This window comes from Panulirus ornatus, chromosome 19, assembly GCF_036320965.1.
Source record: "Panulirus ornatus isolate Po-2019 chromosome 19, ASM3632096v1, whole genome shotgun sequence".
Taxonomy (NCBI): Eukaryota; Metazoa; Arthropoda; class Malacostraca; order Decapoda; family Palinuridae; genus Panulirus; species Panulirus ornatus.
Window position 1 is genome coordinate 3,773,814 of NC_092242.1, and position 25,917 is coordinate 3,799,730.

Sequence of the window (25,917 nt, forward strand, 5' to 3'; positions counted from 1 at the left end):
TCAGTAAAAGGATTCCAAGGATGGCTGAGATAGAGGCAACTTCCTCATAGCAGCACACAGCTCAGGAAAAGCCAATGAATCAAGTTTCTTAATCCACATATAGATATTCCACACCAAAAATGGTGTCAAAGTTGCTGGGAGTACAAATAATGTTCCCCTTGAGAAGCAATGCATAGGTACAAAAGTCTCTCAAAAAATTATACTGGGAACAAGGCATGAAGTTCTCTTGGTGCTGAATTTCAAGAGCTTAGAAAAAACTATTCCTACATTTAGTAATCTCACTTTTAGCCAGAAATTTAGGGTTTAGTTTTATCTTAACCCATAACAGGTTGTCATCAAAGATAAGCCTTGAGTCTGGAAACAGCAAGTAAATCAATAACTTTTCTTCCACAGCCTTAGATTATCAGGTAGAGAGAATTGCTGAATGACATCAGTGAGGAGCTAAACTGACATAAAAAAAATATTAGATGTAAGCTGTCCAGACTCTAAAAGGTCTCCAACTGGGATGGGTACAGAGGAAACTAGTCTTTTCAGAAAGCTCTATAACATCTAAGCTAAACTATAATCTGATAAAGGTGGCAGTCAAGTGCCAAGGGTCCATCTCTTTTCCTTTTTCAGTAGAAGCATTCTAAGGATGGCTGAGATAGAGGCAACTTCCTCATTAGCAGCATACAGCCCAGGAAAAGCCAATGAATTGAGTTTCTTAATCCACATATAGATATTCCTCACCAAAAATGGTTTCGAAGTTGCTGGGAGTACAAATAATGTTCCCCTTGAGAAGCAATGCATAGGTACAAAAGTCTCTCAAGAAATTATACTGGGAACAAGGCATGAAGTTCTCTTGGTATTGAACTGTAAGAGCTTAGAAAAACCTATTCCTAAATTTAGTTATCTCACTTTTAGTCAGAAATTTAGGGTTTAGTTTTATCTTAACCCATAACAGGTTGTCATTAAACATAAGTCTTGAGTCTGGAAATAGCATGTAAATCACTAATTTTTCTTCCACAGCCTTAGATTTTCAGGTAAAGAGAATTGCTGAATGACATCACTGAGTAGCTAAACCGCCAGAAAAAAATATTATAAAGCTGTCCAGACTCTAAAAGGCCTCCAATTGGGATGGGTACAGAGGAAACTAGTCTTTTCAGAAAGAGCCCAAAAGATTACTTCTGTACAAACAAAGATGAGGTTTTTCCAGGGGTATTCTTATATATGGCAATAGCAGTATTAGCCCTATCTTTGTTGTGAAAAATGCTAGAGAAAAGCTCCAAACATAAGGCTTCTTCCTCCTCTAAGGCTGATTGTTACTGTCTTGAGTAGTAGGATGAAAGAATTGTTAGACAAACCAAACATATGAATTTCAGAAACCAAGACTTTTGAGATCAAGGTCCTGTAAAAAGCCGACGTGCTCTAGAGGAACATAGGATATAAACTGGGGAGTGCGGCACTGGCAAAGAATTCTCTGGAACAAATGTTGTATGCCCCAGTTGGGGTTCCCACTGTCAGTAAGCCCTGAAAACCAACTAGATGAGAAAAAATTTCGAAATTTACTTAAGGAAAAACATAAATCTGGTTCCAGCAATTCCAACCCAAAGGAATAGCATCTACCGCAATTGCTCCTACTTCAAACACTGGGTAAACATACATCAATAGTAACAAACTTCTGGTGGTGAAGAGATCAACCTGGAGTGCCACTCCTACAGAAATAATCTGATTCAATTGAAAGCCTCCTTTTCCAGTAACATTCTTGCTGATGTGGCTGATCGTGATATGGCATTTTCCAAGAAACCGTATGCTCTTTTGAGATAAGAAGTTTCAAGAGAAGAGCCTTGGACAAAGCTAGGGAGAGAATCTTTTCCACCAACTCTTAGAAAGGCTAGGATTTGTAGAAGCCTTTGTTCATCTAGTAGCAAACAGCCAAAAAATTGTCTACCAAAAACAAATTTCTGCATGCCAGGTCTACAAGGTGAAAACCATGGAAACCAAAAGCTCCTTGTGCTCATAAGAAAGGAATTTTCTACCTCCATCCAAGAGCCTATATCTACGTTAACCTTGAAAGGAGAGAAGCCCATCCAAGACTTGATGCATCTACTCAAACCACCAAACCCTTCATTCTTTGAAGGGTCATATTACAGGCCCTTGGATGGAGGTACAAAATTCCTTTTATATCAACACAAAAGGTGCTAAAAGTTGAAAAGGAGTTACTAATCCATGAGAAGGGAAAGATGGCCTGGTTGCAAGTCTGCAAATCCTAACAGTGAGAGGCATAAAATATACATAAGCTTTCATTGGTCGAGAGCAAGTGGATTGATGAGGTCATATCTGTGGCAGTCTCTGACTGGTTGAGTCATATCTGTGGCAGTCTCTAACTGGCTGAGAGTAAGCCCAGTATATGTAAGTGGCCATTATCTAGTTGAGAGGATGGCAACAAGTAGGAAAGCAAGTGTTCCCAAACAGAGAGACAAAAGGATAGGTCCTTACCATGACTTTCCTAGAGAACATACCTCATATTCATAGAACAAACTGCTGAGGAGAAAAAAATACATTCACAATACTAAATCAAATTATTTTTTACGATGAGAAAAAATTCCCTTCCTAATTCCCACCCCATTACCTCTATCAGGCTTGATAAAAATTTCTCTTTCTAGCAGAAGAGTTTCAGACCCATAAAATTTCCTGGCAGGGAATCATTGCAATTTTGTCATTCTTCATCTATTATGCTACTAAATCTGATAACCCTAACCTCCAATCTAGGGGGTAAACTTGTGAACATGTAAGAAGTGGGCTTTCTAATGGTTTCATAAGCTGTCTGATGAAGTTCTTGAATCTGGCCAAAGTGTGAATTTCAAATATGTTTAGGGAAATTTTTCCTCAAAATATTTCCTGAAAGATTTGGATGACAAAGAAAATTCCCAGGCAGCATACAACCATGTTAGTGGACTCTCTCAAACCTTGTCCTCCATCAAAACTCCACCTCCAATATCAAAAACATTAATTACAATCCCAGCATCACTCCCACTACTACTACCAATATCACAAACAATAACTCTACCGACAATACCATCCCTACTAAGTCCAATGCCATCACCAACATGAATTATACCACCAAATTAATCATCAATCATACTGTAATTAAATAAGTCTTGTGAAGCATTCATGCTGATCCTTCCCCCACATGTACAGCAATACATGTGAACCCCCTGAAGCATATAATGACACAAAGCTGATTTTTGATGAACTTCCAAAGCAAATGACACAAAATGAAGCACTAAACTGCAAGTAAAAATTTTTGAAAAGTAGCAAACTCCAGCACTGAAATGTGTAAATTGTAAGTTGTTTTAACAGAAAGTTCAATAAACAAAGTCCATACAAATACATGTGAACATTATCACCACTTAAATATAATCTACTCATCTATACCCCACAACCAATTTCCATGAAAGAGTTTTTGTGTTACCAGGACCTTTCTAAAGGATCCTTAATGCCACGGCTGTGCTTCTTTTTTTTTTCTTTTATGTTGAAGGTTCCAGTCACGGAAAAAAGTCCACATCAAGGCTGGGCCTTAATTGAAATACAGAGAGAATTATGAAATGGAAAAAGAAAAGAAAAGGGAAAGTATTTACAAATTCTGGAGGTGAAAAACCTGTCCTTTAAAATGTGCCATGTCATAAGTAATGGGAAAGACATGAAAAGGTAGAAAGTTCCAAAGCTTGTAGGGAAAGAAGCAGTTATCAAAATGGCCCACCTTGAGTTGCTGATGGTCACACAGTACTCACTTGATGCAGCAGTTTGCCGAATACTGTGTGTGGTCTAGCTAGTGGTGGGGTACACAAGAAGCCAGCTCTTGGGAGAAAAAACAAAGTAATACCTATAGAAGGGGGACAGTGGACTAACATTGTGGCAAAGGGCAAGAGAGACAAATTTGGAAGCTTACCTGGGACAGTTCATAAAATTTGGACCACATTCAACTCGACTCTTGTCCAATACAGTAGAGCTAGAACCACCCTAGATGTGAGAACAGTATTACACACAAGGATAAATCAATCCTTTGTATTAGTGGAGCAACTGTTCTGAAGAAAAGTTTTGACATTTAAACAGGACACCCAGTTTCTTAAAGGCAGAATTAACTATTCCCGTAATGTGGGGTTTCCAAGATGTTACAATAATACTTAGTAATTTCATTGAGTCAAGAGGTGAATTACAGAACTGTCAAAGTAGAGACCATATTTGTGAAGGGTTTTCGATAGAGAGATGGATAGAAACTGGGTATTGGAGGCACTGAACTTAACTAGATTTTGTCTACCTCACTGAGATATTCTATCCAGGTCTGAGTTTATTGAAGAAGCTGTGTCAACATGAGATGCAGATTGAGAGAAAGGAGCAGAATTAAAGGATATGGATGAATGCAGTGTTCAGTCATCAGTGTATGAGTGCATTTGATTAATTGTGGAGGAGAGGAAATAGTTTAAAAAAAGAAGTGTACGGGACAGGACAGAACATTGAGGGACACTACTGTTGATAGAGAAAAGAGGGGGAAGCTGATCCATCAACAACCACAGAGATAGATCGGCTGGAGAGGATGCTAGATATGAAGGAGCAAAGTTTGGGAAGGAAGCCAAAGGAGGGGAGCTTAGAGATGAGACCCTGATGCCACAACCAGTCAAAAGCTTTGGCTAAGTCAAGGACAACGACACATGACTCCCCAAAATCCTTCAGGGATGATGACCAGACATTAGTAAGACAGTAAAGAATATCTCCTTATGGAAGCCATATGATGATCAGAAAGATCAGGGAAAAAATGCCTCCTTTGGAATGAAAATTTCCTTGATGAGACTGTACTCCCAATGATACAAACATGGTTGAATATAACCTATATATCATTCTGTGGTTTCAGTGCATTACACATGACAGCTAGAAACTGAGTGTGAACGAATGTGGCCTTTTGTCTTTTCCTGGTGCTACCTCGCTGGAAGGGGGTGGGGGTTGGGGGGTGCTATTTCATGTGTGATGGGGTGGCGACTGGAATGGATGAAGGCAGCAAGTATGAATATGAACATGTGTATATATGTGTATGTCTGTGTATGTACATGTATGTATATAGTGAAATGTATATGAATGTATATGTGTGTGCATGGGTGTTTATGTATATATATGTGTATGTGGGTGGTTGGGACGTTCTTTGTCTGTTTCCTTGCGCTACCCCACTGACGCGGGAAACAGCAGTTAAGTATAAGAAAAAAAAATAATAATCATTCTCCAATGATATGTCTAAAGCTTATGGGGTAAATCTGAAAGGTTCCATAAAGTACCTAATTTCAAAGAAAAAATAAATGACTGGATGGCATAACTCAATCCAACTAGCTACTGAAGATTAACATTCATTTTCCACAGGAAGACACTGGCCAACTCAAATAAGAAATGTTGCACACCAAGCTTTCACTTGACAGGAAAGTATTCAAGGTATAGGGAATAAAGTTGGCATGACATCGGTGATGGCATATATGTTATTACCATCTACAAAACTAAACATCTCATCATATAAATGTTGGTACAGGTAAATCTAAGGTCAATGAACATAAAGTTGAAACAGGCACAGCTCAATGCTGAAATAAATTACATTCCCTTAGCCCAAAAGTAGAAGTTAATACTCAGGGGATGCTAAACATTCATTGAAGGCTTTAAATCCATGTTCTATAAATGGTGAGGTTAAAGTCAATCACTGAGATACTCTTGTTCAAGTTCACTTTAAAATTTTTGGAAATATGCTATCAAAATCAAGCACAGCATAAGCAAATCCAGCACAAAACCAATACGTCTGTCGAAGTATTCTGATTTTCAGTTACCCTGAAATTTATAGTGGATTCAGGTGATGCCAGAAAATCTAACAAATAATTCTTGATATAGATAATGTTTAGTTGCATACATTTACTTACCATTCTTTGAGCCATAGTTGAAATTTTCCTATACACATCTATTTGCATCTTCATCATTCTAAAATGTAGCACCTTATAATTAAAGTATCATGCATGTTGCATACCATAATTTTCCTCTGCATGACTCCAGTTACAAAATACGCATACACCCATCTAATCTCATATCCCTTTCATCAACCTGAATCTTGCCAACATGCTGTTAAACATTATATCCTATCATATGATTATAATCAATAAAAATTTCTATCATTATCAAAATACTTACCATTATCACCACATGGCCCAGGATGATGTGTATCCATCATGGCATCTGCAAGGTCATGTCTAAGCTGTGTCATCATTGTCTCAGGATCAAAGCTATCCGAATCACCACTGTATCTCTCCATAAGCCTTGGTGACTGATCATGACTGCCAGCTAGAACAATAGATGCAGAAATATATACAGTATTAAAATATTGCCAGAATCACATATTTATCATATGAAAGAATGGCCAAAATACTCATATACACATATATATCGAGGATGTAAGGCATGTGTACGTGTAGGAAGAGAGGAAAGTGATTGGTTCTCAGTGAATGTAGGTTTGCGGCAGGGGTGTGTGATGTCTCATTGGTTGTTTAATTTGTTTATGGATGGGGTTAGGGAGGTGAATGCAAGAGTTTTGGAAAGAGGGGCAAGTGTGCAGTCTGTTGGGGATGAAAGAGCTTGGGAAGTGAGTCAGTTGTTGTTCGCTGATGATACAGCGCTGGTGGCTGATTCAGGTGAGAAACTGCAGAAGCTGGTGACTGAGTTTGGCAAAGTGTGTGAAAGAAGAAAGTTAAGAGTAAATGTGAATAAGAGCAAGGTTATTAGGTACAGTAGGGTTGAGGGTCAAATCAATTGGGATGTAAGTTTGAATGGAGAAAAACTGGAGGAAGTAAAGTGTTTTAGATATCTGGGAGTGGATCTGGCAGAGGATGGAACCATGGAAGCGGAAGTGAATCATAGGGTGGGGGAGGGGGCGAAAGTCCTGGGTGCCTTGAAGAATGTTTGGAAGTCGAGAACATTATCTCGGAAAGCAAAAATGGGTATGTTTGAAAGAATAGTGGTTCCAACAATGTTGTATGGTTGCGAGGCATGGGCTATGGATAGAGTTGTGCGCAGGAGGGTGGATGTGCTGGAAATGAGATGTTTGAGGACAATATGTGGTGTGAGGTGGTTTGATCGAGTAAGTAATGTAAGGGTAAGAGAGATGTGTGGAAGTAAAAAGAGCGTGGTTGAGAGAGCAGAAGAGGGTGTTTTGAAATGGTTTGGGCACATGGAGAGAATGAGTGAGGAAAGATTGACCAAGAGGATATATGTGTCGGAGGTGGAGGGAACGAGGAGAAGTGGAAGACCAAATTGGAGGTGGAAAGATGGAGTGAAAAAGATTTTGAGTGATCAGGGCCTGAACATGCAGGAGGGTGAAAGGCGGGCAAGGAATAGTGTGAACTGGATCGATGTGGTATACCGGGGTCGACGTGCTGTCAATGGATTGAATCAGGGCATGTGAAGCGTCTGGGGTAAACCATGGAAAGTTCTGTGGGGCATGGATGTGGAAAGGGAGCTGTGGTTTTGGGCATTATTACATGACAGCTAGAGACTGAGTGTGAACGAATGGGGCCTTTGTTGTCTTTTCCTAGCGCTACCTCACACACATGAGGGGGGAGGGGGATGTTATTCCATGTGTGGCGAGGTGGCGATGGGAATAAATAAGGGCAGACAGTATGAATTATGTACATGTGTATATATGTATATGTCTGTGTGTGTATATATATGTGTACATTGAGATGTATAGGTATGTATATTTACGTGTGTGGACGTGTATGTATATACATGTGTATGGGGGTGAGTTGGGCCATTTCTTTCGTCTGTTTCCTTGAGCTACCTCGCAAACGTGGGAGACAGCGACAAAGCAAAATAAATAAATAAAATAATATAGATAGATGCCCATACACGCACATACACATAAACATACATTTCAACTCTGATTATATTCATCATACTTTGTCGCTGTCTCCCACGTTAGCAAGGTAGTGTAAGGAAAAAGATGAAAGAATGGCCCAACCCACCCACATACACATGCACACCCCCACATATGCACACATACATACCTACACATTTCAACATAAGGTATAAGTTTGTTGAGTATTCCTGGGAAATTATATGGGAGGATATTGATTGAGAGGGTGAAGGCATGTACAGAGCATCAGATTGGGGAAGAGCAGTGTGGTTTCAGAAGTGGTAGAGGATGTGTGGATCAGGTGTTTGCTTTGAAGAATGTATGTGAGAAATACTTAGAAAAGCAAATGAATTTGTATGTAACATTTATGGATCTGAAGAAGGCATATGATGGAGTTGATAGATATGCTCTGTGGAAGGTATTAAGAATATGTGGTGTGGGAGGCAAGTTGCTAGAAGCAGTGAAAAGTTTTTATCGAAGATGTAAGGCATGTGTACGAGTAGGAAGAGAGGAAAGTGATTGGTTCTTAGTGAATGTCGGTTTGCGGCAGGGATGTGTGATGTCTCCATGGCTGTTTATTTTGTTTATGGGTGGGGTTGTTAGGGAGGTGAATGCAAGAGTTTTGGAGAGAGGGGCAAGTATGAAGTCTGCTGTGGATGAGAGGGCTTGGAAAGTGAGACAGTTGTTGTTCGCTGATGATACAGTGCTGGTGGCTGATTCAGGTGAGAAACTGCAGAAGCTGGTGACTGAGTTTGGTAAAGTGTGTGAAAGAAGAAATCTGAGAGTAAATGTGAATAAGAGCAAGGTTATTAGGTACAGTAGGGTTGAGGGACAAGTCAATTGGGAGGTAAGTTTGAATGGAGAAAAACTGGAGGAAGTGAAGTGTTTTAGAGACCTGGGAGTGGATTTGGCACCAGATGGACCCATGAAAGCAGAAGTGAGTCACAGGGTGGAGGAGGGGGTGAAGGTTCTGGGAGCGTTGTAGAATGTGTGGAAGGTGAGAACATTACCCCGGAAAGCAAAAATGGGTATGTTTGAAGGAATAGTTGTTCCAACAATGTTATATGGTTGCGAGGCGTGGGCTATGGATGGGGTTGTGTGGAGGAGGGTGGATGTGTTGGAAATGAGATGTTTGAGGACAATATGTGGTGTGAGGGGGTTTGATCGAGTAAATAATGAAAGTGTAAGAGAGATGAGTGGTAATAAAAAGTGTGGTTGAGAGAGCAGAAGAGGGTGTATTGGACACATGGAGAGAATAAGTGAGGAAAGATTGACAAAGAGGATATATGTGTCAGAGGTGGAGGGAATGAGGAAGTGGAAGAATGGAGTGAAATAGATTTTGAGCATTCAGAGCCTGAAAATGGAGGAGAGTGAAAGGCGTACAAGGAATAGAGTGAATGGGAATGATGTGGTATACCAGGGTCGACGTGCTGTCAATGGATTGAACCAAGGCATGTGAAGTCTGGGGTAAACCTTGGAAAGCTTTGTGGGGCTTGAATGTGGAAACAGAGCAGTGGATTCGGTGCATTACACAAGACAGCTAGAGACTGAGTGTGAACAAACGTGACCTTTGTTGTCTTTTCCTAGCGCTACCTCGCGTGTGTGCAGGGGGAGTGGGGTGCCTTTTCATGTGTGGCGGGGTGGCGACAGGAATGGCTGAGGGCTGTAAGTATGAATATGTACATGTGTAAATATGTATTTATCTGTGTATGTATATGTATGTATACATTGAAACGTATAGGTATGTACATGTGCTTGTGTGGGCGTGTGTGTATATACATGTGTATGTGGATGGGTTGGGCCATTCTTTCATCTGTTTCCTTGTGCTACCTTGCTACAGCAACAAAGTATAATAATATATAAATATATATATATATATATATATATATATATATATATATATATATATATATACATCGATCCAATTCACTCTATTCCTTTCCCACCTTTCACCCTCCTGCATGTTCAGGCCCCGATCACTCAAAATCTTTTTCACTCCATCTTTCCACCTCCAATTTGGTCTCCCACTTCTCCTCGTTCCCTCCAACTCCGGCACATATATCCTCTTGGTCAATCTTTCCTCACTCATTCTCTCCATGTGACCAAACCATTTCAAAACACCCTCTTCTGCTCTCTCAACCACGCTCTTTTTATTTCCACACATCTCTCTCACCCTTACGTTACTTACTCGATCAAACCACCTCACACCACATACTGTCCTCAAACATCTCATTTCAAGCACATCCATCCTCCTGCGCACAACTCTATCCATAGCCCACGCCTCGCAACCATACAACATTGTTGGAACCACTATTCCTTCAAACATACCCATTTTTGCTTTCCGAGATAATGTTCTCGACTTCCACACATTCTTCAAGGCTCCCAGGATTTTCGCCCCCTCCCCCACCCTATGATTCACTTCCTCTTCCATGGTTCCATCCGCTGCCAGATCCACTCCCAGATATCTAAAACACTTCACTTCCTCCAGTTTTTCTCCATTCAAACTTACCTCCCAATTGACTTGACCCCGCGACTGTACCAAATAACCTTGCTCTTATTCACATTTACTCTTAACTTTCTTCTTTCACACACTTTACCAAACTCAGTCACCAGCTTCTGCAGTTTCTCACATGAATCAGCCACCAGCGCTGTATCATCAGCGAACAACAAGAACAACAAATATATATATATATATCTATTTATGTTTATTTTGCTTTGTCGCTGTCTCCCGCGTTTGCGAGGTAGCGCAAGGAAACAGACGAAAGAAATGGCCCAACCCACCCCCACACACAATGTATACACACACACGTCCACACACGCAAATATACATACCTATACATCTCAATGTACACATATGTATACATACACAGACACATACATATATACCCATGCACACAATTCACACTGTCTGCCCCCATTCACTCCCATCGCCACCCCGCCACACATGGAATACCATCCCCCTCCCCCCTCATGTGTGCGAGGTAGCGCTTGGAAAATGACAACAAAGTCCCCATTCGTTCACACTCAGTCTCTAGCTGCCACGCAATAATGCCCAAAACCACAGCTCCCTTTCCACATCCAGGCCCCACACAACTTTCCATGGTTTACCCCAGACGCTTCACATGCCTTGATTCAATCCACTGACAGCACGTCAACCCCGGTATACCACATCAATCCAATTCACTCTATTTCCTTGCCCTCCTTTCACCCTCCTGCATGTTCAGGCCATGATCACACAAAATCTTTTTCACTCCATCTTTCCACCTCCAATTTGGTCTCCCAATTCTCCTCGTTCCCTCCATCACCGACACATATATCCTCCTGGTCAATCTTTCCTCACTCATTCTCTCCATGTACCCAAACCATTTCAAAACACCCTCTTCTGCTCTCTCAACCACGCTCTTTTTATTTCCACACATCTCTCTTACCCTTACATTACTTACTCGATCAAACCACCTCACACCACACATTGTCCTCAAACATCTCATTTCCAGCACATCCATCCTCCTGCGCACAACTCTATCCATAGCCCACGCCTCGCAACCATACAACATTGTTGGAACCACTATTCCTTCAAACATACCCATTTTTGCTTTCCGAGATAATGTTCTCGACTTCCACACATTCTTCAAGGCTCCCAGGATTTTCACCCCCTCCCCCACCCTATGATTCACTTCCGCTTCCATGGTTCCATCCGCTGCCAGATCCACTCCCAGATATCTAAAACACTTCACTTCCTCCAGTTTTTCTCCATTCAAACTAACCTCCCAATTGACTTGACCCTCAACCCTACTGTACCTAATAAGCTTGTTCTTATTCACATTTACTCTTAACTTTATTCTTTCACACACTTTATCAAACTCAGTCACCAGCTTCTGCAGTTTCTCACATGAATCAGCCACCAGCGCTGTATCATCAGCGAACAACAACTGACTCACTTCCCAAGCTCTCTCATTCACAACAAACTTCATACTTGCCCCTCTTTCCAAAACTCTTGCATTCACCTCCCTAACAACCCCATCCATAAACAAATTAAACAACCATGAAGACATCACACACCCCTGCCGCAAACCTACATTCACTGAGAACCAATCACTTTCCTCTCTTCCTACACGTACACATGCCTTACATCCTTGATAAAAACTTTTCACTGCTTCTAACAACTTGCCTCCCACACCATATATTCTTAATACCTTCCACAGAGCATCTCTATCAACTCTATCATATGCCTTCTCCAGATCCATAAATGCTACATACAAATCCATTTGCTTTTCTAAGTATTTCTCACATACATTCTTCAAAGCAAACACCTGATCCATACATCCTCTACCACTTCTGAAACCACACTGCTCTTCCCCAATCTGATGCTCTGAACATGCCTTCACCCTCTCAATCAATACCCTCCCATATAATTTACCAGGAATACTCAACAAACTTATACCTCTGCAATTTGAGCACTCACTCTTATCCCCTTTGCCTTTGTACAATGGCACTATGCATGCATTCCGCCAATCCTCAGGCACCTCACCATGAGTCATACATACATTAAATAACCTTACCAACCAGTCAACAATACAGTCATCCCCTTTTTTAATAAATTCCACTGCAATACCATCCAAACCTGCTGCCTTGCCAGCTTTCACTTCCGCAAAGCTTTTACTACCTCTTCTCTGTTTACCAAATCATTTTCCCTAACCCTCTCACTTTGCACACCACCTCGACCAAAACACCCTATATCTGCCACTCTATCATCAAACACATTCAACAAACCTTCAAAATACTCACTCCATCTCCTTCTCACATCACCACTACTTGTTATCACCTCCCCATTTGCGCCCTTCACTGAAGTTCCCATTTGCTCCCTTGTCTTACGCACTTTATTTACCTCCTTCCAGAACATCTTTTTATTCTCCCTAAAATCTAATGATACTCTCTCACCCCAACTCTCATTTGCCCTCTTTTTCACCTCTTGCACCTTTCTCTTGACCTCCTGTCTCTTTCTTTTATACATCTCCCACTCAATTGCTTTTTTTCCCTGCAAAAATCGTCCAAATGCCTTTCTCTTCTCTTTCACTAATAATCTTACTTCTTCATCCCACCACTCACTACCCTTTCTAATCAACCCACCTCCCACTCTTCTCATGCCACAAGCATCTTTTGTGCAATCCATCACTGATTCCCTAAATACATCCCATTCCTCCCCCACTCCCCTTACTTCCATTGTTCTCACCTTTTTCCATTCTGTACTCAGTCTCTTCTGGTACTTCCTCACACAAGTCTCCTTCCCAAGCTCACTTACTCTCACCACCCTCTTCACCCCAACATTCACTCTTCTTTTCTGAAAACCCATACAAATCTTCACCTTAGCCTCCACAAGATAATGATCAGACATCCCTCCAGTTGCACCTCTCAGCACATTAACATCCAAGAGTCTCTCTTTCGCGCGCCTGTCAATTAACACGTAATCCAATAACGCTCTCTGGCCATCTCTCCTACTTACATACGTATACTTATGTATATCTCTCTTTTTCAACCAGGTATTCCCAATCACAAGTCCTTCTCCGGCACATAAATCTACAAGCTCTTCACCATTTCCATTTACAACACTGAACACCCCATGTATACCAATTATTCCCTCAACTGCCACATTACTCACCTTTGCATTCAAATCAACCATCACTATAACTCAGTCTCGTGCATCAAAACCACTAACACACTCATTCAGCTGCTCCCAAAACACTTGCCTCTCATGATCTTTCTTCTCATGCCCAGGTGCATATGCACCAATAATCACCCATCTCTCTCCATCAACTTTCAGTTTTACCCATATTAATCGAGAATTTACTTTCTTACATTCTATCACATACTCCCACAACTCCTGTTTCAGGAGAACTGCTACTCCTTCCCTTGCTCTTGTCCTCTCACTAACCCCTGACTTTACTCCCAAGATATTCCCAAACCACTCTTCCCCTTTACCCTTGAGCTTCGTTTCACTCAGAGCCAAAACATCCAGGTTCCTTTCCTCAAACATATGACCTATCTCTCCTTTTTTCACATCTTGGTTACATCCACACACATTTAGACACCCCAGTCTGAGCCTTCGAGGGGGATGAGCACTCCCCGCGTGACTCCTTCTTCTGTTTCCCATTTTAGAAAGTTAAAAATACAAGGAGGGGAGGATTTCTGGCCCCCCGCTCCCGTCCCCTCTAGTCGCCTTCTACGACACGCGAGGAATGCGTGGGAAGTATACTTTCACCCCTATCCCCAGGGATAATACATATATAGGTGTATAGGTATGTATATTTGCGTGTGTGGACATGTATGTATATACATGTGTATGTGGGTGGGTTGGGCCATTCTTTCGTCTGTTTCCTTGCGCTACCTCGCTAACGCGGGAGACAATGACAAAGTAAAATAAATATAAATATATATATATATATATATATATATATATATATATATATATATATATATATTTTTTTTTTTTTTCTTTCGTACTATTCGCCATTTCCCGCATTAGCGAGGTAGCGTTATCAACAGAGGACTGGGCCTTAGAGGGAATATCCTCACCTGGCCCCCTTCTCTGTTCCTTCTTTTGGAAAATTAAAAAAAAAAACGAGAGGGGAGGATTTCCAGCCACCCGCTCCCTTCCCTTTTAGTCGCCTTCTACAACACGCAGGTAATACGTGGGAAGTATTCTTTCTCCCCTATCCCCAGGGATAATATATATTTATTTATTTATTTATTTTGCTTTGTCGCTGTCTCCCGCGTTAGCGAGGTAGCGCAAGGAAACAGACGAAAGAATGGCCCAACCCAGCCACATACACATGTATGTACATACACGTCCACACACGCAAATATACTTACCTATACATCTCAACGTATACATACATATACACACACAGACATATACATATATGCACATGTACATAATTCATACTGTCTGCCTTTATTCATTCCCATCGCCACCTCGCCACACATGAAATAACAACCCTCTCCTTCCTCATGTGTGCGAGGTAGCGCTAGGAAAAGACAACAAAGGCCCCATTTGTTCACACTCAATCTCTAGGTGTCATGTAATAATGCACCGAAACCACAGCTCCCCTTCCACATCCAGGCCGCACAGAACTTTCTATGGTTTACGCCAGACACTTCACATGCCCTGGTTCAATCCATCGACAGCACGTCGACCCCGGTATACCACATTGCTCCAATTCACCCCCCCCCCCCTGCACGCCCAGGCCCCGACCACCCAAAATCTCTCTCACTCCATCCCTCCATTTATATATATATGTATATATATATATATATATATATATATATATATATATATATATATATATATATATATATTTTACTTTGTCATTGTCTCCCGCATTAGCGAGGTAGCGCAAGGAAACAGACGAAAGAATGGCCCAACCCACCCACATACACATGTATATACATACATATCCACACACGCAAATATACATACCTATACACCTCAACGTATACATATATATACATACACAGACATATACATGTATACACATGTACATAATTCATACTGTCTGCCCTTATGCATTCCCGTCACCACCCCGCGACACATGAAATAAGAACACCCTTCCCCCGCATGTGCACGAGGTAGCACTAGGAAAAGACAACAAAGGCCACATTTGTTCACACTCAGTCTCTAGCTGTCATGTATAATGCAACGAAACCACAGCTCCCTTTCCACATCCAGGCCCAAAAAAACTTTCCATGGTTTACCCCAGAGCTTCACATGCCCTAATACAATCCATTGACAGCACGTCAACCCCGGTATACCACATCGTTCCAATTCACTCTATTACTTGCACGCTTTTCACCCTCCTGCATGTTTAGGCCCCGATCACTCAAAATCTTTTTCACTCCATCTTACCACCTCCAATTTGGTCAACCACTTCTCATTCCCTCCACCTCTGACACAAATAACCTCTTTGTCAATCTTTCCTCACTTATTCTCTCCATGTGTCCAAACCATTTCAACACACCCTCTTCTGCTCTCTCAACCACACTCTTTTTATTACCACACATCTCTCTTACCCTTTCATTACTTACTCGATCAAACCACCTCACACCACATATTGTCCTCAAACATCTCATTTCCAACACATCCACTCTCCTCCGCACAATTCTATCTATAGCCCACGCCTCGCAACATAAAACATTGTTGGAACCACTATTTCTACAAACATATCCATTTTTGCTTTCCAAGATATTCTCACCTTTCACACATTTCTCAACACTTCCAGAAGTTTCACCCCCTCCCCCACCCAGTGACTCACTTCCACTTCCATAGATCCATCCGCTTCCAAATCCACTCCCAGATATCTAAAACACTTCACTTCCTCCAGTTTTTCTTCATTCAAACTTACCTCCCAATTGACTTGTCCCTCAACCCTTCTGTACCTAATAACCTTGCTCTCATTCAAATTTACTCTCAGCTTTCTTCTTTCACACACTTTACCAAACTCAGTCACCAGCTTCTGCAGTTTCTCACACGAATCAGCCACCAGTGCTGTATCATCAGCGAACAACAACTGACTCACTTCCCAAGCTCTCTCATCCACAACAGTCTGCATACTTGCCCCTCTCTCCAAAACTCTTACATTCACCTCCCTAACAACCCCATCCATAAACAAATTAAACAACCATGGAGACATCACGCAACCCTACCACAGACTGACATTCACTAAGAACCAATCACTTTCCTCTCTTCCCACACGTACACATGCCTTACATCCTCGATAAAAACTTTTCACTGCTTCTAGCAACTTACCTCCCACACCATATATTCTTAATTCCTTCCACAAAGAATCTCTGTCAACCCTATCATATGCCTTCTCCAGATCCATAAATGTTACATACAAATCCATCTGTTTTTCTAAGTATTTCTCACACACATTCTTCAAAGGAAACACCTGATCCACACATCCTCCACCACTTTTGAAACCACACTGCTCTTCTCCAATCTGATGCTCTGTACATTCCTTTAACCTCTCAGTCAATACCCTCCCATATAATTAACCAGGAATACTAAACAAACTTATGCCTCTGAAATTTGAAAACTCACCTTTATCCCCTTTGCCTTTGTATAATGGCACTATGCATGCATTCTGCCAATCCTCAGGCACTTCACCATGATCCATTCATACACTGAATATCCTTACCAACCAATCAACAACACAGCCACCCCTTTTTTGATAATTCCACTGCAATACCATCTAAACCCGCCACCTTGCCAGCTTTCATCTTCCACAAAGCTTTCACTACCTCTTCTCTGTTCATCAAACCATTCTCCATGACCCTCTCACTTTGCACACCACCTCGACCAAAATACCCTATATCTGCCACTATATCATCAAACAAATTCAACAAACCTTTAAAACATTTACTTCATCTACTTCTCACTTCATCACTAATTATTACCTCCCCATTTGCCCCCTTCACTCAATCTCTCCTGGTACTTCCTCACACAAGTCTCCTTTCCAAGCTCACCTACTCTCACCACTCTCTTCTCCCCAACATACTCTCTTCTTTTTGAAAACCTCTACAAATCTTCACATCTGCTTCCACAAGGTAGTGATCAGACATCCCTCTAGCTGCATCTCTCAGCACATTAACATCTAAAAGTCTCTCTTTCACACACCTATCAATTAACATGTAATCCAATAACGCTCTCCGGCCATCTCTCCTACTTACATACGTATACTTATGTATATCTCTCTTTTTCAACCAGGTATTCCCAATCACAAGTCCTTCTCCGGCACACAAATCCAAAAGCTCTTCACCATTTCCATTTACGACAATGAACATCTCAAGTATACCAATTATACCCTCAACTGCCGCATTACTCACCTTTGCATTCAAATCACCCATCACTATAACCTGGTCTCATGCATCAAAGCTGCTGACACACTCACTCAGCTGCTCCCAAAACACTTGCCTCTCATGATCTTTCTTCTCATGACCAGGTGCATAGGCACCAATAATCACTCATCTCTCTCTCCATCCACTTTCAGTTTTACCCATATCAATCAAGAGTTTACTTTCTTAAACTCATTCACATATTTCCACAACTCCTGCTTCAGGAGGAGTGCTACTCCTTCCTTTGCTATTGTCCTCTCACTAACCCCTGACTTTAATCCCAAGACATTCCCAAACCACTCTTCCCCTTTACCCTTGAACTTCATTTCTATCTCTTATAGCCAGCAAAGAAGAAATTGCTTCAACTTTCTATTCATCTTTCATCCTACTCAAGTGTACAATGGCACTATGCATGCATTCCGCTAATCCTCAGGCACTTCACCACAATCCATACATACAATGAATATCCTTACCAACCAATCAACAACACAGTCATCCCCTTTTTTGATAAATTCCATTGTAATGCCATCCAAACCGCCTACTTGCAAGACAATATCTTTGATTGTCTCTTAATTTCACTTTTAAAAAACTGGAAAGTAATGAGCAATCATCCTTCCTTAATCCTTTTAGTATGGGCCAAGGTAAAAAATGGTCTAACAAGAATGGAGAAAATAAGCAAAATTTTAAATAAAAAGCATTATAAACTATTCTAAGAACCACAGCCATTGAAAATCTGAGAATAACACATATGCAGAAAATAGATATGATTACTATTTGCGAGTTACAAAATATCAGTGGATCACATATGGCGTAAAGAAGATTGATCATTTAAGAAATGTAACTGTCAAAGGAAGATTTGGTTGTGAGTGTAGTCTGAATGTGAGGGTTAACATTGGGGTGCTGAAATGGTTCAGACATATGGAGAGAATGAGTTAAGAGAATCTGATATAGATAATCTGTGTGCCAAAAGAGGTGATAAAATTGGGAAAGGAGAGACTATGAAGGAGATGAAAGGATAGAGTAAACACAGCTATGGGGTATGAGTGCCTGATCTTCCAGGAGGGCAACGGATAGAAAGAACTGGAGCAATGTGGTATATGTGGGGGGAGGGGATCATGTGATGTCATTAAGGTGAGCCACAGAATAAGATATGATCATGGTAAACTATGGAGACAGACTAACTAAGCAACAATATCAAGATAATTCTACTGGCACCATCTAATGAAGTGCCACTACAGATGGGTTACATACTTCCTACCATAAATGGTTAGCTTCTATGGACTGAGCTACTCTACACATCATAGCTAACACTTCCTTTTCAATTATCTTGGAAAAAAATACAATGATAACTTACTCAGTGAACCAGCTTCAATAAGCACAGGGACATTGGCACCACCTGCACCAGGCATATTGACTGGTGAGGATCTAGGAGGACGATCAACAGAGGATCCAGAGATAGGTGTTCCTTCATAACCTCCTTGGCTGCCTCCACCACCATAACCAACCCCAACACCAGGGATAGACTTGAAGGTGAATTGTGGACCCATCCAGAGCCGTCTGTGTGGTCCTGCATGTGTATGGATCTCCACCTGGAAAATATGAGTCTTGAGTGGCTGAAAGTGAAATAGTGTTCTCATTATTTCCACAACTAAAAAGACATTCACTATTGCATTAAATTTTCAAAAAAAAAAAATCTTTACTTAGCATTAGAGTAAGCCTGTTAATATAAAGGAAAAGCTGTGAGGATCATATGTTTCTGGCTTATTTATATCGCCTGAATGAAGGCTTTACAAACAAAGTCCCTTTATTCATATAAAGACAAAACCACCCTTGCAACTCCAAAATATATCACCCCCTCTACAGTCCTAGTATAGCCAGCTGAACTAGCAATTTACTTACTGATTCCAAATGCTCTACAAGAGGAAGGAAAGGTCCTTTGGAAATGATCATCTATTTAACTTGAGAAAATACCTTTTCTGCTTCAAAATGAATTTTCCCTACAAGGGAAATACCTCTTCCATGCTTAACTGCATGCATCAACATGAAAGAGTGATTGCAGAGCATATTTCCAAGAATCACATTCTCATGAAAAACTAAACTGAAGTGATCAATATCTATCATGAATCATCAAGTGAAATGAGACATCCAAAGAATACAATTAACACAATGGAAAAAAATTACTCCTGGAAAGACATGTACCAAACTGGAAAAAGCAAAGGGACCACATCAGCTTCATTTGTGCACATACAATCTCATGCTATCTCATATAACTTATAAACACCAGAAGCTAACCCCCACAGGTAAGCTTAAAAGACTACTCTATCATTTACCTTTACCATTTCATACACCTTGGTTCAGCACATGGCAGCAAATTACCTGCACATCACACTGCACCATTTTATTCTATCCAATGTATGCTTCTCAGGCAACTATACCCAAATGCTCACTTCACTCCATCCATCCATCAGTATTGTTAATCAAGCAAGATATGTGGTGAGCTCTAAGCACTAACAATGTCATACTAGGTACTTGTAAGTACTCCCTTTAGCTCTCTCCATTTGCAATATAGATCCTTTATCAATCTATCCTAAATCATGCCTCCATATGCCTGAAGCTTTCCAACACATTCAAGTAAGCCCTCTCAATCAGACTACCATCACTAAAATAGCTTTTTTACAATGTCATTTCTCAAATGTTCAACCCATCTTCTACAGTATATCACTTGTAAGCATTTCATCTCCATCACATCCACCCTCTTTCTTTCTTTACATTCAAGGCCCAAGACTCACATCCATACAACACTAATGGTACTACAATATCTTCACACATGACCATCTTTGCTCCATTTCTTTCTTTGCATTCAAGGCCCAAGCCTCACATCCATACAACACTAATGGTGTTGCAATACTTTCACAAATGACCATCTTTGCTCTTAATTTTATTATACTATACTTTGTCACTGTCTCCCATGTTAGTGAGGTACTGCAAGCAAACAGACGAAAGAATGGCCCAACCCACCCACATACACATGTATATACATACACGTCCACACACAGTACATATACATACCTATACATCTCAACGTATACATATATATACACACACAGACATATACATATATATACACACACAGACATATACATATATATACACACACAGACATATACATATATACAAATGTACATAATTCATACTGTCTGCCCTTATTCATTCCCGTCACTACTCCGCCACGCATGAAATGACAACCCCTTCCCCCAGCACGTGCGCGAGGTAGTGCTAGGAAAAGACAACAAAGGCCCCATTCGTTCACACTTAGTCTCTAGCTGTCATGTATAATGCACCGAAACCACAGTTCCCTTTCCACATCCAGGCCCCACAAAACTTTCCATGGTTTACCCCAGACACTTCACATGCCCTGGTTCAATCCATTGACAGCACGTCGACCCCGGTATACCACAACATTCCAATTCACTCTATTCCTTGCATGCCTTTCACCCTCCTGCATGTTCAGGCCATGATCACTCAAATTCTTTTTCACTCCATCCTTCCATCTTCAATTTGGTCTCCCACTTCTTGTTCCCTCCACCTCAGAAACATGTATTCTCTTTGTCAACCTTTCCACACTCATTCTCTCTATATGTCCAAACCATCTCAACACACCCTCTTCTGCTCTCTCAACCACACTCTTTCTATTACCACACATCTCTCTTACCTTTTCATTATTAACTCAATCTAACCACCTCGCACCAGATACTGTCCTCAAATATTTAATTTCCAATGCATCCATCCTCCTCTGTACAACCCTATCTATAGCCTTTACCACTCAACTACTAATCCTTCACACATACCCATTTTTACTCTCCAAGAGAAAGTTTTCTCCTTCAACACACCCTTCATCGCTCCAAGACCTACACCCCCTCCCTCAACCTGTGACTCACTTCCGCTTCCATGGTTCCATTTGCTGCTAAGTCCACTCCCAGACATCTAGAAACTTTCACTTAATCCAATTTTTCTCCATTCAAACTTACATCCCAACTAACGTGTCCCTCAACCCTGCTGAACCTAATAACCTTGCTGTTATTCACATCTTCTCTCAACTTTATCCTCTCACACACTTCTCTAAACTCAGTCACCAACTTCTGCAGTTTCTCACTCAAATCAGCCACCAGCGCTGTAGCATCGGCAAACAACAACTGATTCCCTTCCCAGGCCCTCTCATCCTCAACAGACTGCATACTCGCCCCTCTCTCCAAAACTCTTGCATTTACCTCCCTAACCACCCCAACCATAAACAAATTAAACAACCATGAAGATATCACACGCCCCTGCCACAGACCAACCTTCACTGGGAACCAATCTCTCTCCTCTCTTCCTACGCATACACATACTTTACATCCTTGATAATAACTTCTCACTGCTTCTAGAAGCTTACCTGCTAAAAGTACATAAGCTGCAAAAAACCTACAGATATTACTGTTACTGGTGAACTAGAGTGCACAAAGCAACCAAATATAACTTTCAAAAACTATCAAATTAACAGCTAATGTACATATTACAGATAACTAAATACCAAATACCAACAAAATCTATACAAACACAGTATAAAAAGTTTGTAACCATTGAGATAAGTAATTAGCAGACTTTTAAATTTTGTGGATTTTTAGAATATGGGCCAAAGATTGTGGTCTGAATGGATGTGTTTTGTATATCCAACAGTTTCTACATACCATTTGTTTGAAACATATGCAAGTATATAATGTATTAAACATTTACTGCTTCCTAAAATTGTTTACTGGAAACTTGTGCATGAAGTTGGCATTAATCTTGAACTCACTAAATGAAGGATTTTGCGAGTTCATTCATAATGACAATATGAATTTTCAATATTCTACTGCATCAGTATCATATCTTCAAAATCATCAACAGTATATAATATGATGCAAAACAAATCCCTATCACACCACTTTAAAAATAAAATACATGAATTCTGTGAAAGACAAAATCTCAAGGTTGCCTTACCTGAGCCATCCAACGTTCCTCTGGATCATCATGGTCAAGGGAATGTGCAGGGGAAAGTGAGCGTGGTCGAGTAGGTGATAAGGGAGCTAAGAGTGGTGATGTCATGTCTAATGGTGGCCGTAGTTCATTACTTGTTGATTCACGGACTAACGCCCACTGAGCACTGGCATGAACCTTAAGACAAAAAATTAATCTTCTTACCATAAAAAGTAGTAGTTTCTACATCAGCAACCATTCTCTACATCATCTCAATTTGCATGAGAAACTGTAAAAGTTGGTGACTGAGTTTGGAACAGCATGTGATATGACAAAGTTAAAGGTAAATGCAAATAAAACCAAGATTACTATAAATAGTGAAGTGTTTTAGATACCTGGGAGTGGACATGGCAGCAAACAGAACCATAGAAACTGAAGTGAGCTGCAAGGGTGAAGGTTCTGGGAGCATTGAAGAATGTGTGGAAAGAGAGGTCATTACCAGGGGAGGCAAAAATAGGTATATTCTAAGGTAAAGTCGTCCCAACAATGTTTTATGGATACAAGGCATGAGCTATAGATGAGGATGTGCAAAGGAGGGTAACTATGCTGGAAAAGAAATGTCTGAGGACAATATATGATGTGTGGTGGTTTGACTAAGATATAAATGAGTAAAAGAGATATATTTATTTATTTATCATACTTTATCGCTGTCTCCCGCGTTAGCAAGGTAGTGCAAGGAAACAGACGAAAGAATGGCCCAATCCACCCACATACACATGTATATACATAGATGTCCACACACGCACATATACATACCTATACATTTCAACATATACATATATATACATACACAGACATATACATATATACACATGTACATAATTCATACTTGCTGCCTTTATTCATTCCCGTCACCAACCCCGCCACTTATGAAATGACACCCACTCCCCCCCACATGCCTGCGAGGTAGCGCTAGGAAAAGACAACAAAGGCCACATTCGTTCATACTCAATCTCTAGCTGTCATGCATAATGCACTGAAACAACAGCTCCCTTTCAACATCTAGGCCCTACAAAGCTTTTCATGGTTTACCCCCAGATGCTTCACATGCCCTGGTTCAATCCATTGACAGCCTGTTGACCCCGGTATACCACATTGTTCCAACTCACTCTATTCCTTGCATGCCTTTCACCCTCCTGCATGTTCAGGTCCCAATCGCTCTAAATCTTTTTCACTCCCTCCTTCGACCTCCAATTTGGTTTCCCACTTCACATCCCCTCCACCTCTGACACATACATCCTCTTTGTCAATCTTTCCTCACTCATTCTCTCTATGTGACCAAACCACTTCAATACACCCTCTTCTGCTCTCTCAACCACACTCTTTTATTACCACATATCTCTCCTACCCTTTCATTACTTACTTGATCAAACCACCTCACATCACACATTGTCCTCAAACATCTCATTTCCAACACTTCCACCCTCCTCCACATAACCCTGGCCACAGACCATGCCTCGCAACCATATAACATTGTTGGAACCACTATTTCTTCAAACATACCCATTTTTGCTTTCCAAGATAATGTTCTCACCTTCCACACATTCTTCAACACTCCCAGATCCTTCGCCCAATCCCCCACCCTGTGACTCACTTCCGTTTCCATGAATCCATCTGCTGCCAAATCCACTCCCAGACATCTAATAATAGAGTAATAAAGATATATAGTAATAAAAAGAGTGTGGTTGTGAGAGCTGAAAGTGTGTGCTGAAATGCCTTATACATATGAAGTGAAAGAGTGAGGAGAGGTAGACAAGAGGATATGTGCTAGAAAAGGAGGGAATAAGGAGAAGGTAAAGAACAAGCTGGAGATGATGGGATGGAGAAAAAAAGATTTTGAGCAATCAGGGCCTGAACATGCAAGAGAATGAAATGCATGTATGGAATAGAGTGAATGGGAACAATGTGGCATAAATAGGTCAACATGCATTCAAAGGACCTAATCAAGGCATGTTAAGTGGCCAGGGAAGCCACAGAAAGGGATGTAGGGCCTGGTGGATTGGGGGCTGTGGATTTAGTGCATTGTAAATAACAGGTAGAGAATGGATGTGAACAAATGAGGCCTTTCTTCATCTCTTCTTGGTACTACCTTGCTAATGTGAGAAACTACATTCAACTATTAAACATACTTCCTTGTGGCACCAGGATGGATGAAGGCAAGCAAATATGAACATGTACACGTTTATATATGTATATGTCTGTGTATGTGTATGTATGTATATGTGTATACAGAGATATGTATAAGTATGTATATGTACGAGTGTATGCATGTATGTAGATATGTGTGCATATAAGTGGATGGGTCTTTGTCTGTTTCCAAAAGCTACCTCGCTGATGCTGGAAACAGTAATCAAGTATAATAATACAATAATGACACTGGAGGAAGTGAAGTGTTTTAGATATCTGGGAGTGGATTTAGCAGCGGATGGAACCATGGAAGCGGAAGTGAATCATAGGGTGGGGAGGGGGCGAAAGTTCTGGGAGCCTTGAAGAATGTGTGGAAGCTGAGAACATTATCTTGGAAAGCAAAAATGGGTATGTTTGAAGGAATAGTGGTTCCAACAACGTTATATGGTTGCGAGGCGTGGGCTATGGATAGAGTTGTATGGAGGAGGGTGGAGGTGCTGGAAATGAGATGTTTGAGGACAATATGTGGTGTGAGATAGTTTGATCAAGTAAGTAATAATAGGGTAAAAGAGATGTTTGGTGATAAAAAGAGTGTGGTTGAGAGAGCAGAAGAGGGTGTTTTGAAATGGTTTGGTCACATGGAGAGAATGAGTGAGGAAAGATTGACAAAGAGGATACATGTGTCAGAGGTGGAGGGAACGAGGAGAAGTGAGAGACCAAATTGGAGGTGGAAAGATGGAGTAAAAAAGATTTTGAGTGATCGGGGCCTGAACATGCAGGAGGGCGAAAGGCGTGCAAGGAATAGAGTGAATTGGAACGATGTGGTATACTGGGGTCGACGTGATGTTAATGGATTGAGCCAGGGCATGTGAAGCGTCTGGGTTAAACCATGGAAAGTTCTGTGGGGCCTGGATGTGGAAAGGGAGCTGTGGTTT

At 41.0% G+C, this 25,917-nt stretch overlaps 1 protein-coding gene across 2 annotated transcripts in view; it reads right to left on the minus strand.

Moving 5' to 3' along the window:
* Positions 1–25,917, minus strand: part of LOC139755323 (BCAS3 microtubule associated cell migration factor-like) — a 152,087-nt gene that overhangs the window by 12,751 nt on the left and 113,419 nt on the right. For both annotated transcript variants that reach the window (XM_071673467.1, XM_071673466.1), the window contains exons 13-15: positions 22,820–22,993; positions 19,155–19,389; positions 6,196–6,345 (exon numbers count right to left, since the gene is read on the minus strand). In XM_071673467.1, the coding sequence (XP_071529568.1) occupies positions 6,196–6,345; positions 19,155–19,389; positions 22,820–22,993 (559 nt within the window). The remainder of the gene's footprint in view (positions 1–6,195; positions 6,346–19,154; positions 19,390–22,819; positions 22,994–25,917) is intronic.